The 13,157-nt window shown below is 37.7% G+C and overlaps 1 protein-coding gene across 1 annotated transcript in view; it reads left to right on the forward strand.

Moving 5' to 3' along the window:
* The window catches only part of MYO1B (myosin IB), a 56,981-nt gene extending 44,893 nt beyond the window's left edge, over positions 1-12,088 (forward strand). The window contains exons 20-23 of the mRNA XM_008587554.1: positions 1,467-1,599; positions 1,950-2,102; positions 3,656-3,783; positions 10,595-12,088. Coding sequence (XP_008585776.1) covers positions 1,467-1,599; positions 1,950-2,102; positions 3,656-3,783; positions 10,595-10,718 — 538 coding nt within the window. The 3' untranslated portion in view covers positions 10,719-12,088. The remainder of the gene's footprint in view (positions 1-1,466; positions 1,600-1,949; positions 2,103-3,655; positions 3,784-10,594) is intronic.
* Positions 12,089-13,157: the final 1,069 nt, after the last annotated feature.

A 13,157-nucleotide genomic window follows, 5' to 3' on the forward strand; every position in this document is an offset into this window, starting at 1 on the left:
TCATCATTTGTCCCAGAATTCCTATCCCTTTTTCATCTGGTGTTTATAAAAATAAAGTAGATTGTGCTATTTCAAACTAAATCTATAACAACTTTTAGCTTTTTCCAAAGAATGGCTTGGAAATAAAAGTGTGTGAAGTATATTCACATGTATTACATATGTGATATTTATATTCTCTGTCTTTATATACATTTTAAAGGATTAAATGAATATGAGTTGCCACACTCATTGGGTTTAAATATTTTAAATTGCACAGCTTCTTTGGTTAGCTGATGTGGCTGCTGGAGGTGGTATATATTCCCTTAAGTCAAACACGGTGACGAAATCCAAAGTTTTCCATAGTGCCTGTTATATAAAGCACATTCAGACAGAAAAATTGTCTATGTGCTTTCTTCAGCAACTAATTTTATTCAACTTTTTCTGCATGTATTTTTAAATTAGAGGGTAACCTTAATGAACATTCCCTGTAGATGACTTCAGAAAGTGGAGGCTGGAAAATACATTTTTGAGGAAACAAATTAAAAGCCTGTCAGCACTTTTTATTATTAAAAACACATTTGAAGATGAACAAAAAAGTTAACTTCCAGCCAAGTCCATTTTGAGTAGTTTTATCAGTTTTCAGGGATGGTGGCAATCTCAGCCTACAACAGCGAGAGGTGGGATAATTTACCTCCCACCACTGTGAAGTGCAGCTCTGTGGGTATCAGTCTTCTATATCCTGAGAGCTGTGAAACACTGACCACCTACGTGGATTTTTCTTCCCTGCTTCTCTGCCCACTGCACAAACACTTAAAGTTGTTTCTGCAAATTGCCAGAATTTTATAACTCAAAATGAAGCTTGTGGATCCCTTGAAGCAGCAGTTTTTTCTTGGTGTCTTTGAAAAAGCTGCCCTGAGATAGTCACCCCCACAAGTCTTTAGGGAAGTTGGCATATTAGTGAAAAGTAGTTTGTGTGAAGGAAAACTGCTCTGATTCTGAATGTTTGCCTTGGCCACTTTTGTCACTGTTCGAACTGGAGTTACATGGTAATCTTAAGTGCTCTATAGTTTTCTTCTAAACTGATTGCCTTGGATCCATTCTTCCCCAGAAGGCCTATTGATTTTCTTATTCTCTTCAAGAAAATGAAATTTTCTTTGGAGCAGGTGATAGCAATGATTTCAACTCTTTTTTCACTGCCATATATTGTTTTAAGGTGTTAGTAAATCCTTTGCAGGGAGTTGTTAACTTCATATTAATAGATTAGAAGAAATTGCCTTTTCCTTCACATGAGGCCATGCACTTGAGTCTTAGCTGTTCCTCTGAGTGTTTTATATTTAGGACAGGTACAAGGTTAATATAGGAAATAAATTGAAATAACTTTTTTTGAAGTTGTCAGCTACTCCTTAGAATCAACTGACCTGTTTCCTTTTTCCAGTAGTACTTCCATTTGAAACCGTTTCTAATGTACAGGAATGTTTTTCCTTTAGTGTTGGGCAGCCATTCCAAGGGGCTTACTTGGAAATCAACAAAAATCCCAAGTATAAGAAACTCAAAGATGCCATTGAAGAAAAGATCATTATTGCTGAAGCCGTGAACAAAATTAATCGTGCTAATGGGAAGGTAAAAATGCTAACCCTGAAGACTGATAAGAAATCTTTATTAGTTGGAAGTCATCCTTAGTTTTCTGAATATTAAAATTTGCATTTCATATTCTCGGTAGAGTAACTGCGAAGGGGGCTATTTTCCTTTACCTTTAAGCTTTGGTAGAATTTTGCTGGTTCTCTGAAATTTTTATGAATTAAAATATATTATCTATGTTCTTTAGTATGTAATTGTTTTACATAGGTATGCTTGCTGAAAGATGTTGGAATAAAATGTGCATTCCTGCAAATAATGAATGCTTTAAATTTATGGACCATTTTTAGGTATTTTTGATCATTGGTTTTACATCCTTTTTTCTTTTGTTTTAGAGTACATCCCGGATTTTTCTCTTAACAAATAATAATCTCCTTCTTGCTGATCAAAAGTCTGGACAAATCAAGTCAGAGGTTCCCCTTGTGGATGTGACCAAGGTATCAATGAGCTCACAAAATGATGGCTTCTTCGCTGTCCACCTGAAAGAGGTAAATTTTCAACTAGGGACTAAGAGATTTCTGCATTTGTCCAGTCTCCCAGCCATTACTTTAAAAATTTTGCCCATCTGACTAATTCTGTTGCCTGAAGTTTATATATCTTCCTCACTGATGTGCAAATTTTGGCAGTGTTCACCCCTATGGAAAATCTCAGGCTTGATTTCTCAATAATTGAATATGACTTTTTGAGACTAACACATAGAAATATTAAGATGTTTTAAATTATTTTTCCTCTTGTTTCTTCTGTGTACTAACTTAGTATATGTGTTCTTATTCATCTTTAATTTGAGACTTTTAATTAAAGGATACAGCTACAATAAAAGAACTGCTAATAATTAGAAATATTAAGATGTTTTAAATTATTTTTCCTCTTGTTTCTTCTGTGTACTAACTTAGTAAATGTGTTCTTATTCATCTTTAATTTGAGACTTTTAATTAAAGGATACAGCTACAATAAAAGAACTGCTATTAAGGTTGACCTAAAAGATTTTTAAATGTTATGTGCTTTTAGCTTAACCTAGACCTCTTGGCTTGAATGGAGAGGTTATGTGTAGGCCCTGGAATCATTCTCACTAACTTCGTGATGGCTGTGGCCAAGTCATTTAACCTTTGTGTGCCTGCCTGATTTTTCTCATCTTTGAAATGGAGATAATAACAGGACCTACTTCATAGTATGGTTATGAGGATTTAGTGAGGACACCATATGTAAAGTGCTTAGCACAGTGCCTGTCACATGACACATAGTCACTATATAAGCACATATTAACAAATGTTAATCATATTCAGGGACATGCATCCAGCTGGTAGTGCCACTATCTGGCTGGCTCTAAACTTAGAAAAATCTCAAATGCTTATTACCTCAGCCTGTTTTCCTGCACTGTGGATCTCAGCCTGAAGGAGACATATCAAGTTGTTAGTGATTCTCTACCTTGATTCCACATTAAAACAACTTGAGAACTTAAAAAATGTATATGCTCAGGCCATATCCCCAATCTAGTCAAATCAAAATTTCTTGGAACAGGGAATAGGCACATATTTTTTGAAAGCTCTCCCAGGTGATTCCCTTGTGCAGCTGAGGTTCAGAGCCCCTGTCCTAGGATAGTTATTGGAAGTGTTGTTATTTTTTAATCAAATCACTGAGGAGATTTTAAACAGCTTTTTCAGTATGAGTTGTAGGTTAGGTCAGTGCTCTTCAAACCAGAATGTGCAAACCTGTCACCCCGGGATGTTGTCGTGGACTCATAATCACTGGGCCCACAGTAGGACCTGAGTTTCTGCTTTTCTAACAAGCTCCCAGGGGATGCAGGTGATACTTTGGGTCCGTTGGCCAATTTTGGGTAGTGAGGGGTTAGGTAACCTTACTCACATGCTCTAAGCCAGTTGGAAGAAATACTGCTTTTGTTATTATTGTCTAATTTGGGAGAATGGACTCCAGTGTCTGGTGTTCTAAAGAGACTGTAAATACATTCTCAGCCAATCCTGTAAACATTGACCTCCTAAGCTGTTCTAACTCTAATGGTGTGATTCTTGGTTTGTCCTTTTAGGGCTCAGAAGCAGCTAGTAAAGGAGACTTTCTCTTCAGCAGTGATCACCTGATTGAAATGGCCACCAAGCTGTATCGCACGACTCTCAGCCAAACCAAACAGAAGCTCAACATTGAAATTTCCGATGAGTATGTTCATGTATTGTTTGAATATGACTTTTCACTTTCAGCTTTATTGTTTTAGTTTGACTCTCTGATCTCATTCATTAACAAAACTACTTATTAAGTACTGAGTATATGTCTAGTATTTGTGCTAGATGATGAATGGGCAGTGAATGACACTGACCAAGTCCCTGCCATTGTGTACCTGACATTCTAGTGGAAGAAACAAATATACACAAATAAGGCGATAAATAGGTTATATTATTTTGGCTAGTGACAAGACACGTGCTTGTGCTGGGAAAAAAAAAGTTAAGTGTCAGAGGATGTTGTTTTTGTTAGGGGGGTCAGGGAGACCTCTTTGTGGTGAATCAAGGAAGGGAGCAAGCCAGGCCGTGATCTAAGGAGATGCCATCCAGGGCAGGCGGACAGCAGTGCAAAGGCCCTGAGACAGGAGAGAACTTTGTAGCAGAGTGGGATGGTAGGAGAAGACCCTGGAGAGAGGTAGGGGCTGGCCATGTGCAGCCTGGTAGCTGAGCTGAGGAGTTGAGATTTTACTGAGAATGCTGGAAAGCCATTATAGGTTTGAGCAAGGGTGTGGCACGATCTGATTTGTTTTTCAAAGATCACTTTGGCTGCAGCGTAGAGGGTAACTGTTGGGAGGCAAGGGTGGAAGCAGAGAAGATAAGTTAGGAGACTCGCAAGGGTGTGGCACGATCTGATTTGTTTTTCAAAGATCACTTTGGCTGCAGCGTAGAGGGTGACTGTTGGGAGGCAAGGGTGGAAGCAGAGAAGATAAGTTAGGAGACTCCCCACGCTGTCTAGGATAATATGCTTAAGCTAGAGTGTGAGTGAGAGGCAGTGAGTTGTCAGATTATGAGTGTAATTTGAAGGAAACAAGCGGACTTAGTAACAGGTTGGGTTATGCTACCTTGATCTGATCATCACACAGTGTATACATGTGTTGATATTCAACTCTGTACCCCACAAATATGTATAATGAATGCATTTCAATAAAAAACCAAACCAAAACAAAGAACTACAGATAGAACTACCATACGATCCAGCAGTCCATCTACTAGGATGGGAATAATCATGTTGAAGGGATACGTGCACTCCCGTGTTCATCACAGCTCTGTTTACAGTAGCCAAGATTTGGAACCAACCTAGGTGTCCATCAGTGGACAACTGGATAAGGAGAATGTGGTAGATATACACAATGGAATACTACTCAGCCGTAGAAAAGAGTGAAATTCTGCCGTTCATAGCAACATGGATGAGCCTGAAGAAAATTAAGTAAAATAAGCCAGGCTCAGAAAGAGAAATACCACATGTTCTCACTCATATGTGGAAGATAAAAAAGTTGATCTCATTGAACTAGAGAGTAGAATAGTGGTTACTAGAGACTGGTAAGGGGAGGGGAGAAGGAGAGAGGGTTGTCAGTGGATGCAAAATTGTAACTAGATAGGAAGAATAAGATCTAGTGTTCTATAGCAATATAGGGAGGCTACAGATAACAAAAAATTACTGTATAACTTAGCTGGTTGAGAGGATTTTGAATGTAATTTGAAGGAAAACAATTGGGACTTATTAACGGTTTGGGTGTTATGTTTGGGACCTGAACCCAAACAGTGGTACCATTTATTGCAGTAGTTAAGACTGGGGAAAGTGGTTTGGGGTGGCAGGGGTGGAGTGAAATCGAGTTCTTTTTTGCATGCTTAGATTTGAGGTGACCTTTTTATTTATATATAGATAATTAGAGTTATAGAATAGGCAGTTCCGTGTTGACAAAGGCTTATTAGTGTTGAGTGGTATAAATTTAAAATTTGGTGGGTGGCAGGGGTGGAGTGAAATCGAGTTCTTTTTTGCATGCTTAGATTTGAGGTGACCTTATTATTTATATATAGATAATTAGAGTTATAGAATAGGCAGTTCCGTGTTGACAAAGGCTTATTAGTGTTGAGTGGTATAAATTTAAAATTTGGTTTTTTTACTTCACATTAGGGTTTTGATTACAGAAGCTGATTATTTGCATACAGGATGTCGCATCCCCCTGTTTATCAAATTTATCAATGTGAATTGTTTGGACAAATTTAAATTACTGTGTTGATTGATACTTAGTTGACTGCTTTTTCAATAGGTTGTTTACTACCTGCTTATATACTTCTTTGTATGTTTAGTAAAAATTTGTATAACCAGATTGCTCAGGAAGTGATTTTATTTTCTAATTAAGATATTCTCATCTATTCTGTTTCAGTTTTTCCTAAGTCTTTCTAATTTAAATTCAAACCCATTTCAACTCTTTGATATGTTAGGATTTACCGTGCCTTAGGCTTGTCATCAGTTGTCATTGAACACCAAGAATGATGGGTGGGAGATTGGGCTTTATCTGTACTCTGCATTGAGACTTGCTGTTTGGATTGAATAACTTTTTTGTTAATGAGGCCTTTCTCATAAAACAAAGAATATTAGGAAAAATGTTAATGGTTGGCTGGGTTCCAGTTAATTAAGGTTTTAACCTGTTAGGGCCTGTTAGAGCTTTAAAATCCTTTTAGTTGAAGTTTTTCATAATTTGGGATAATGGGCTTTGATGAGACTGCTAATTTCCCACTCATCATGGGAAGATCATATGTATTCAGTATGGCAGAAGCTCTTTGGTATATGAATGAAGCAGCCTCCTAGTTAGCCCACTACATTATTAAGGTCATTTGTACAGAGAAAAGAAATCAAACCAAAATTAGACCACAAAGGATTGCTACTTTTAAGCATTTCCCAATCCAGTGTTTTAAGAACACTGCTCTTGCAGGATGCTAATAACAATATGCTGTGAAAAGAATGTTGTCTGGTGGAAATTTAAAATCTTTCTTTACTACAGCACTTCTCAGATCCTCTGAAATCTTGTTGCCCACTGTGACTCTCCTGAGGGACTTCGGGGGGATAGTGTGTGCTGTGTTTCGCAAATGCAGTCAGGCACAGAACCCCTCTGTAAGGAAAATAGACAAATGGTCAGGCTCCCTCAGATGTTCGGAATCTTGCTGACAGTGACGTAGCCTGTTTAATGTAAATATGTTACCTGTGCACGTGCGCCAGGTGTTCTTGGTTATTGTCTGATGTAATTGCGCATGTGTGCCCAAGTGTTGTTTGGTTATCGGACTTGTACCCAGGTGCCCCTGGGTTATCTGACTTAAGTATAAAAGACAAACGGCTCTGATCCACAGTGCCCCTGGGATGCCCCGGGAGTCTACTAGGCTGCTGCTCCTGGATCTGCTGGAGTTACTGTAAGCTGCCACTGCTGCTGCTTAGGAGGCTGGGGACTGAGCTTGCATCCGAATAAAGCATGTCAACCTTGCCAACAGCTCCCAAGATCTTTTCCAGTTACCTAGCTGCATATGAGGGGTCTGTGACCCAGTCTGTCCATAAGAGGTTTGAAGGGTCTGTGACCCAGCCTGACACCCTCCAATGGAAGCACACAATCTGGGAAGTACTCTTCGGATTAGTTTGCTTGTGGGCTGCAGGGACCCTGCCCTGTCACAGAGGAACGTGTGATATTCTGTGTGGGAAAATATAGGATGGTCAGGGTCCCTCAGATGTTTAGAATCTTGCCAAGCATTTGATGTAAATATGCATGCACCAGGTATTCCTTGGTTATTATCGAATGTAATTGCACATGTGCACCCAGGTGTCCTGGGCTATGGACTTAAATATAAAGGAGGAGTGCCTCTGATCCATGGGGCCTCCCACTCCCAGGACGACCCCAGGAGGGCCACAGGGAGGCCGCTACTGCTGCTGGAGGCTGTTGCTGCTAGTGCCACAGTGATGCCCCGAGAGGCCACCACAGCTGCTGCTTCTGCTACTACTGCTGCTGTTGCTGAGGACTAAGCTCATGTCGTCTGCCAATGGGTCCCGGGTTCTTTACCTGCATATGAGGGGTCTATGACCCAGCTTTACATTCTGGCTGCCGTAAACTTTCTTACAGTACACATAGTTGTCTGAGTGAAGATTTACAGTGTGGCCACATGAAGAAAATAAACATTTGGTAGCATTGTAACACCTTTCCTTCTCCAATTCCTAATTATTGGTTGTTCACTTAAAAATAAAAGAGCTGATAGAGCCTTGCGTAGCATCTGTGGGTTCCTTCCCCTGGCATCCCAGGAAGCCTGGAGAGTAAGTCTCCAGTGCAGCCTGTTTCATCACCCCTGGGAGCTCTTAAGCAGGGATTAAAAATCTGCTTAGAGAGCATTTTAAATTTAAACACAATTTTTCAAAGTCACGAGCAGGGGTGCCTGTGCCTGTATGCCTCAGCCCTGTGAGCTTTACTCCGGTTTGTTGCCAGCTGTACAGAAGCGTGTGTTGTAAACAGCACACAGTTCAGTGACTAAATCTTGTATCCTTTTCAGAAGTACTAGTTATTCTAACAAACCCAGTTTCTGTAATCATTATGGATAAACTGGATGTCAGTTTATGAGAACAGAGTCAAAGTCTCGTTTGCTCCTTAGTGCAGTTTTAACCTGCACATGTGGAAGTGAGAGTTGAATTCATTGAAACTCAGCTGCCTTGTAATTCCTGACCCTTAATGTCCCAAACTGCTCAGTCTGTAAATAGATTGTATGTTAAGGGCAACCTGCAAGATGTATAGTATTTCTAGTAATGAAGTCCCGAAGATAGTGAAAACAAAAGTGAATTTGGGGCGGGGGGGGGGGGGGATTTGTTCTACGAAACATTTAAAATATATGTGTATATATGCATATCATTTAAATCACACAGTTTTTCTAAATATTTTAATTTCAAACAACTAAACTATGTTCCTTTTACTATGAAGTTCTAATTGGTATTAATGCTATAAAGTAATGCTTTCCACATTACTGTTTGCTGGAGGATTGGAGGATGGTTTTCAGTTTTCTGTGAAATGGAGGTAATTGATAGTACTTACCTTCTAGGATTGTTTTAAAGCTGAGTTAATATATGTAATTAAGAACAGTGTTGTATGTGGTAAATACTCAATAAATTTTAGCTATTGTTATTTCTAGCATGAATCTCAATCATGAAGGGGGGGGGGGGGGGGGGAAGGATTTGTTCTACGAAACATTTAAAATATATGTGTATATATGCATATCATTTAAATCACACAGTTTTTCTAAATATTTTAATTTCAAACAACTAAACTATGTTCCTTTTACTATGAAGTTCTAATTGGTATTAATGCTATAAAGTAATGCTTTCCACATTACTGTTTGCTGGAGGATTGGAGGATGGTTTTCAGTTTTCTGTGAAATGGAGGTAATTGATAGTACTTACCTTCTAGGATTGTTTTAAAGCTGAGTTAATATATGTAATTAAGAACAGTGTTGTATGTGGTAAATACTCAATAAATTTTAGCTATTGTTATTTCTAGCATGAATCTCAATCATGAATTGTGAATACAGACAGTTAATGTTTGCTAAAGTTATTGGGAAATGAAGTTCCTAAGCATTTATTACAGTATAAGTGGTCTTTGAAAATCAAAATGTAAAAGTATTTGATTTTTAGAACGTGTGAATTTGCATTAAATTCAAAAGATGTCTTTATTTCTCTGAGGCATGTAGATATAAGTATATATGCCACAGACATATCTCAGATAGGCAAATCTGGAACAACAGTGGGGTTTTTTTTTTCAGTGCTTTCAAAATGAAAAGAACCCATTTCAAAGGTCAGAAGTACTATCCTTTTAAAACAACTGGTGAATTAGAAGCTTGTGTGTCACATTTCACTCCAGTAGATAATGTTTGCAAAACCTGACCTCTTTATACATCAGCCTCTGCTTCAGGGTATACAGGGCAGAGGTGTTTAGCTCCTCGTCATTGCTGTAGATGTCAGTGAATGATCAGTCAGGTGGTGGTGAGGCTGACTCATGTAATAATGTGCCAATAACTTGGAAAACTGTTCACTGAGAAACGTGGAAAACGTGATAATATTACGCTGATTATGAAGGTGGAGAGAAAACATCACTGGTTTTGAGATGGGAAGACCCGGTTTCTGGTCTAGCCTTGCTGCTGTTGTGGCTCCCAGTGATGTCATCCTTGAGGGCAGGGGCCTCATTTTATGCAGGTGGGTGCCTCTGACATCACCCAGCACAGGCAAGGGGTGAAGAGTAATCTTGTGGACAGTCATGTGGCCCCTGCTAGTCTGTCAAAGGAAAGAGTTAGAATAGAATATGGTTTCCCACAGTGTGCCATTAGTGGGATAAGAAATGGTTTTAGGTGTATACTGATGGAGTTGAAAATTTTTAATGATTTTTTTATATAAATATCTTTAATGAGTATTAGAAAAAAGTGGCAGATCAAATTTGTGATTTTATTCTTTTTATTCTGTGTGTCACTATTATTTTGGAATACATTAGCCTAGAAATAACTATTAGCATACCATGTGGATATGACAAAAGTTGTGTAGGAAATATGTGAATAACCAGTGTTTGGAAAAAGTCTCTAAACCCCTTTCTTTTCTGAAATTATTTATCTTCTCAGTTTATTGATAATTTAATAGGACTCCTCCACCAATTTATATTTTTGCCACACAAAAAATGGAGATATAACATGTTGATCTTTCCATTTGAAACATGGAAATAATTATTCTTCTCCCTTCTTACCCTCCTGGAATATGCTGAGTTAATGAACTTCAGTTTACTTAGGGGGCTAAATGGTGAGTGCTGGAAGTCAAATGCAGTGATATAATTCTGTGTATGAAGTGATAATGGGGAAGGCTTATACTTGTCAGGATCAATATCCATTAAAAAACAAAAGCTAGTGTTACTGTAATCATCAGCTGTTTTATGTGTACTTTAATTTGTTTTATTCTTTTCTCCTAGGTTCCTGGTGCAGTTCAGACAGGACAAAGTATGTGTGAAGTTTATTCAGGGCAACCAGAAAAATGGCAGTGTCCCAACGTGCAAACGAAAAAACAACCGTCTCCTTGAAGTTGCTGTTCCTTAACTGGCACCTCCTTTGCCTTCATGGACTTGTTTCTTTGTGATAGTGCAATTTGGTTTTATTTTGTTGGGGTTCATGTATGTTTGGGAATTGCCAAAGGCTGTTAGAGTCCCTTGGCAAAATAAAAATATTTGACTAATCAATTTTTATTATTGGAATAGTTTTAATCCTTCAAGTACACATTCTGTCCTGGGGCAGGATTATAGAAACTAACAGTGTCTGTTTCCATGTTATATGTGTTCTTTGTGTAGTCATCATGTTAGATCTGTGTACCCTAAATCAACATATTACTCATAAATCATTAATACATATCACTGTAGGAAATGGTCTTAAAAGATAGTGCATTCATCAAATATTTATTCGATGTCTGCCTGTGCTAGGCACTGTGCTAGATAGTATAAAACTTACTAGGAACCTTTTTATTTTTAAGGCCATTGCATTCTGGCTTGTTTGTGCTGGTTTAGCTAAGAAGGTTTGAAAATATTGAGACCAAAACAATAACTGTTAATAATGGACAACATTATTAGAAACCCTGTAGTTTGATCTTTAACAATACATGCTTCAGGGAGGGCTGGTCCTAAGAGGAAGTAGAAATGTGTGACTGGGTAAAATCCCTCTGCATGTGGTTTCTATTTGAAAAGAAGAAAACTGACATTTGAACAGGACTTTGAATTTGTTCAGATCTCCTATAATTGTTTCTAACAGTAGAAAACAAAAGTCATTCTTATTTTAGAAAAAAGTGACAGAAGCAGTCCAGTAAGATTATGTTTCTGGTATACATCATGTATGATCCTAGATATGCTAATATCTGCAGAGTGTTGTTTTCACCCAAATTTGAGTAGGTATTTTAAACAGCTTAACATTCTTTTAAGCCAAATATAAAAGACAGTGAAGGGCTGAAAGCTTTTCAGATAGTGGCGAACGTTTTGTATGATGTGCAATAAAACATCCAAGGTCTTTTTTGAAAGTTTTATTTATAATATACATTTTTGTATGAGAGGTGATTGGTACAGGGTGCATATTTTAGTCAAGGATCAAAATTAAGTTTGTGTTAATTGGCAGGACTTTTTTTTTTTTTCCTTCCAATTTACAATAAAGATTCACTTTGGAAACTGCATTTTAAACTTTGGAATCAAATTGTTTCTTATTTGGGAGGACAATGTATATACATTGGTTATTATGTTAAATAATAAAATTGTTCTAATTTGGTGCCATTTGCTGGATCACACTGTATTTTTGTATTCAAGCTATTTTCATATGTTGTGTGTCAATGTATTGTTGCACAGAAAGGTTTTACAGCCTAAACATTATATGCTCTCTGTGTAATTGAATTTCATTTACCTTTTATAAACAAGAAACATTCAGTGAAAATATTTTCTGGGGATTGTTTTTGATTTTTGTACTTTAAAAAATTGTTAACGTAAGGAAATTCTCAGAAGTCTTTATGTTTACTGGTGCAGGTAGAGGATATAATTACTTTCATTCTTCTCCACCATGTGCCGAAACTGGTAGATTAATAATTCCTGATACAGGTGAGTAGAAATCTGGGACTGAGAGGTGTTTTTAAAAAATATTTTTAAAAATATGTAATACATTCACATTGTTTAACACATAAATAAGTACAAAAGGTATATACTAAAAATTCTCCATCACATCAGTCATCCATCTGTTCAGTTCCTGCCCCTTCCCACAAAGTTAACCGTTGCTTCTGGTTGCTTTTGCATCATTACATTATGCATATGCTTGCAAGAGGAAATGAAAATGTAGATTATCTTCCCTTGCTTCAGTGGACAAAAGCTAGTATATCGTAGACACTTCTTTACCTTGCCTTTTTCACTTAGCAGAATAGCTCCTCATTTTTTTTTTTTTATCGTGGCTATAATGTGTGGGTGTGCTATAACATATTTGCCTGGTCCCATCATCATTGGATTGCTTCCCGAATAGAATTTAGGATGGAAGTCGAGGATGGACAGGACCAATATTCCATGGGCTACTTGTGAAATTTTCCCAAATACCTTCTTTGCAGATTTTTCATTGTGATGGTTAGCATCAATAGCAGTTAGTGGGCTGTCCGGTTAGTTCAACTGGTTAGAACACAGTGTCACAAGACCAACGTCAAGGGTTTGGGTCCCTATACCAGCCAGCTGCCAAAACAAAAAATAGCAGTTAGCAATAACATACCTTCTGAAGTTTCTTTCCAGTAGAGAAACTATTTAATCTCAAACTTCACCGTCATTGTTATGCAAGGATTTAAAACAAAATCTCAAGGTAATTTGAAATAATATTTTTGCATATAACTTCCATCACTTACAGTTTTGTCATTGAAATACTCAATAATTTTTGGTCATGGAACTCATTCTACATGGGTTGTGACTACTTGGTAGGAAAGGTTTGCTGAACTTCAGCTAGACAGCTTCTTTGTGTAACAAGGTGAGATTTGCC

Source organism: Galeopterus variegatus, unplaced genomic scaffold, assembly GCF_000696425.1.
Source record: "Galeopterus variegatus unplaced genomic scaffold, G_variegatus-3.0.2 Scaffold4425, whole genome shotgun sequence".
NCBI lineage: Eukaryota > Metazoa > Chordata > Mammalia > Dermoptera > Cynocephalidae > Galeopterus > Galeopterus variegatus.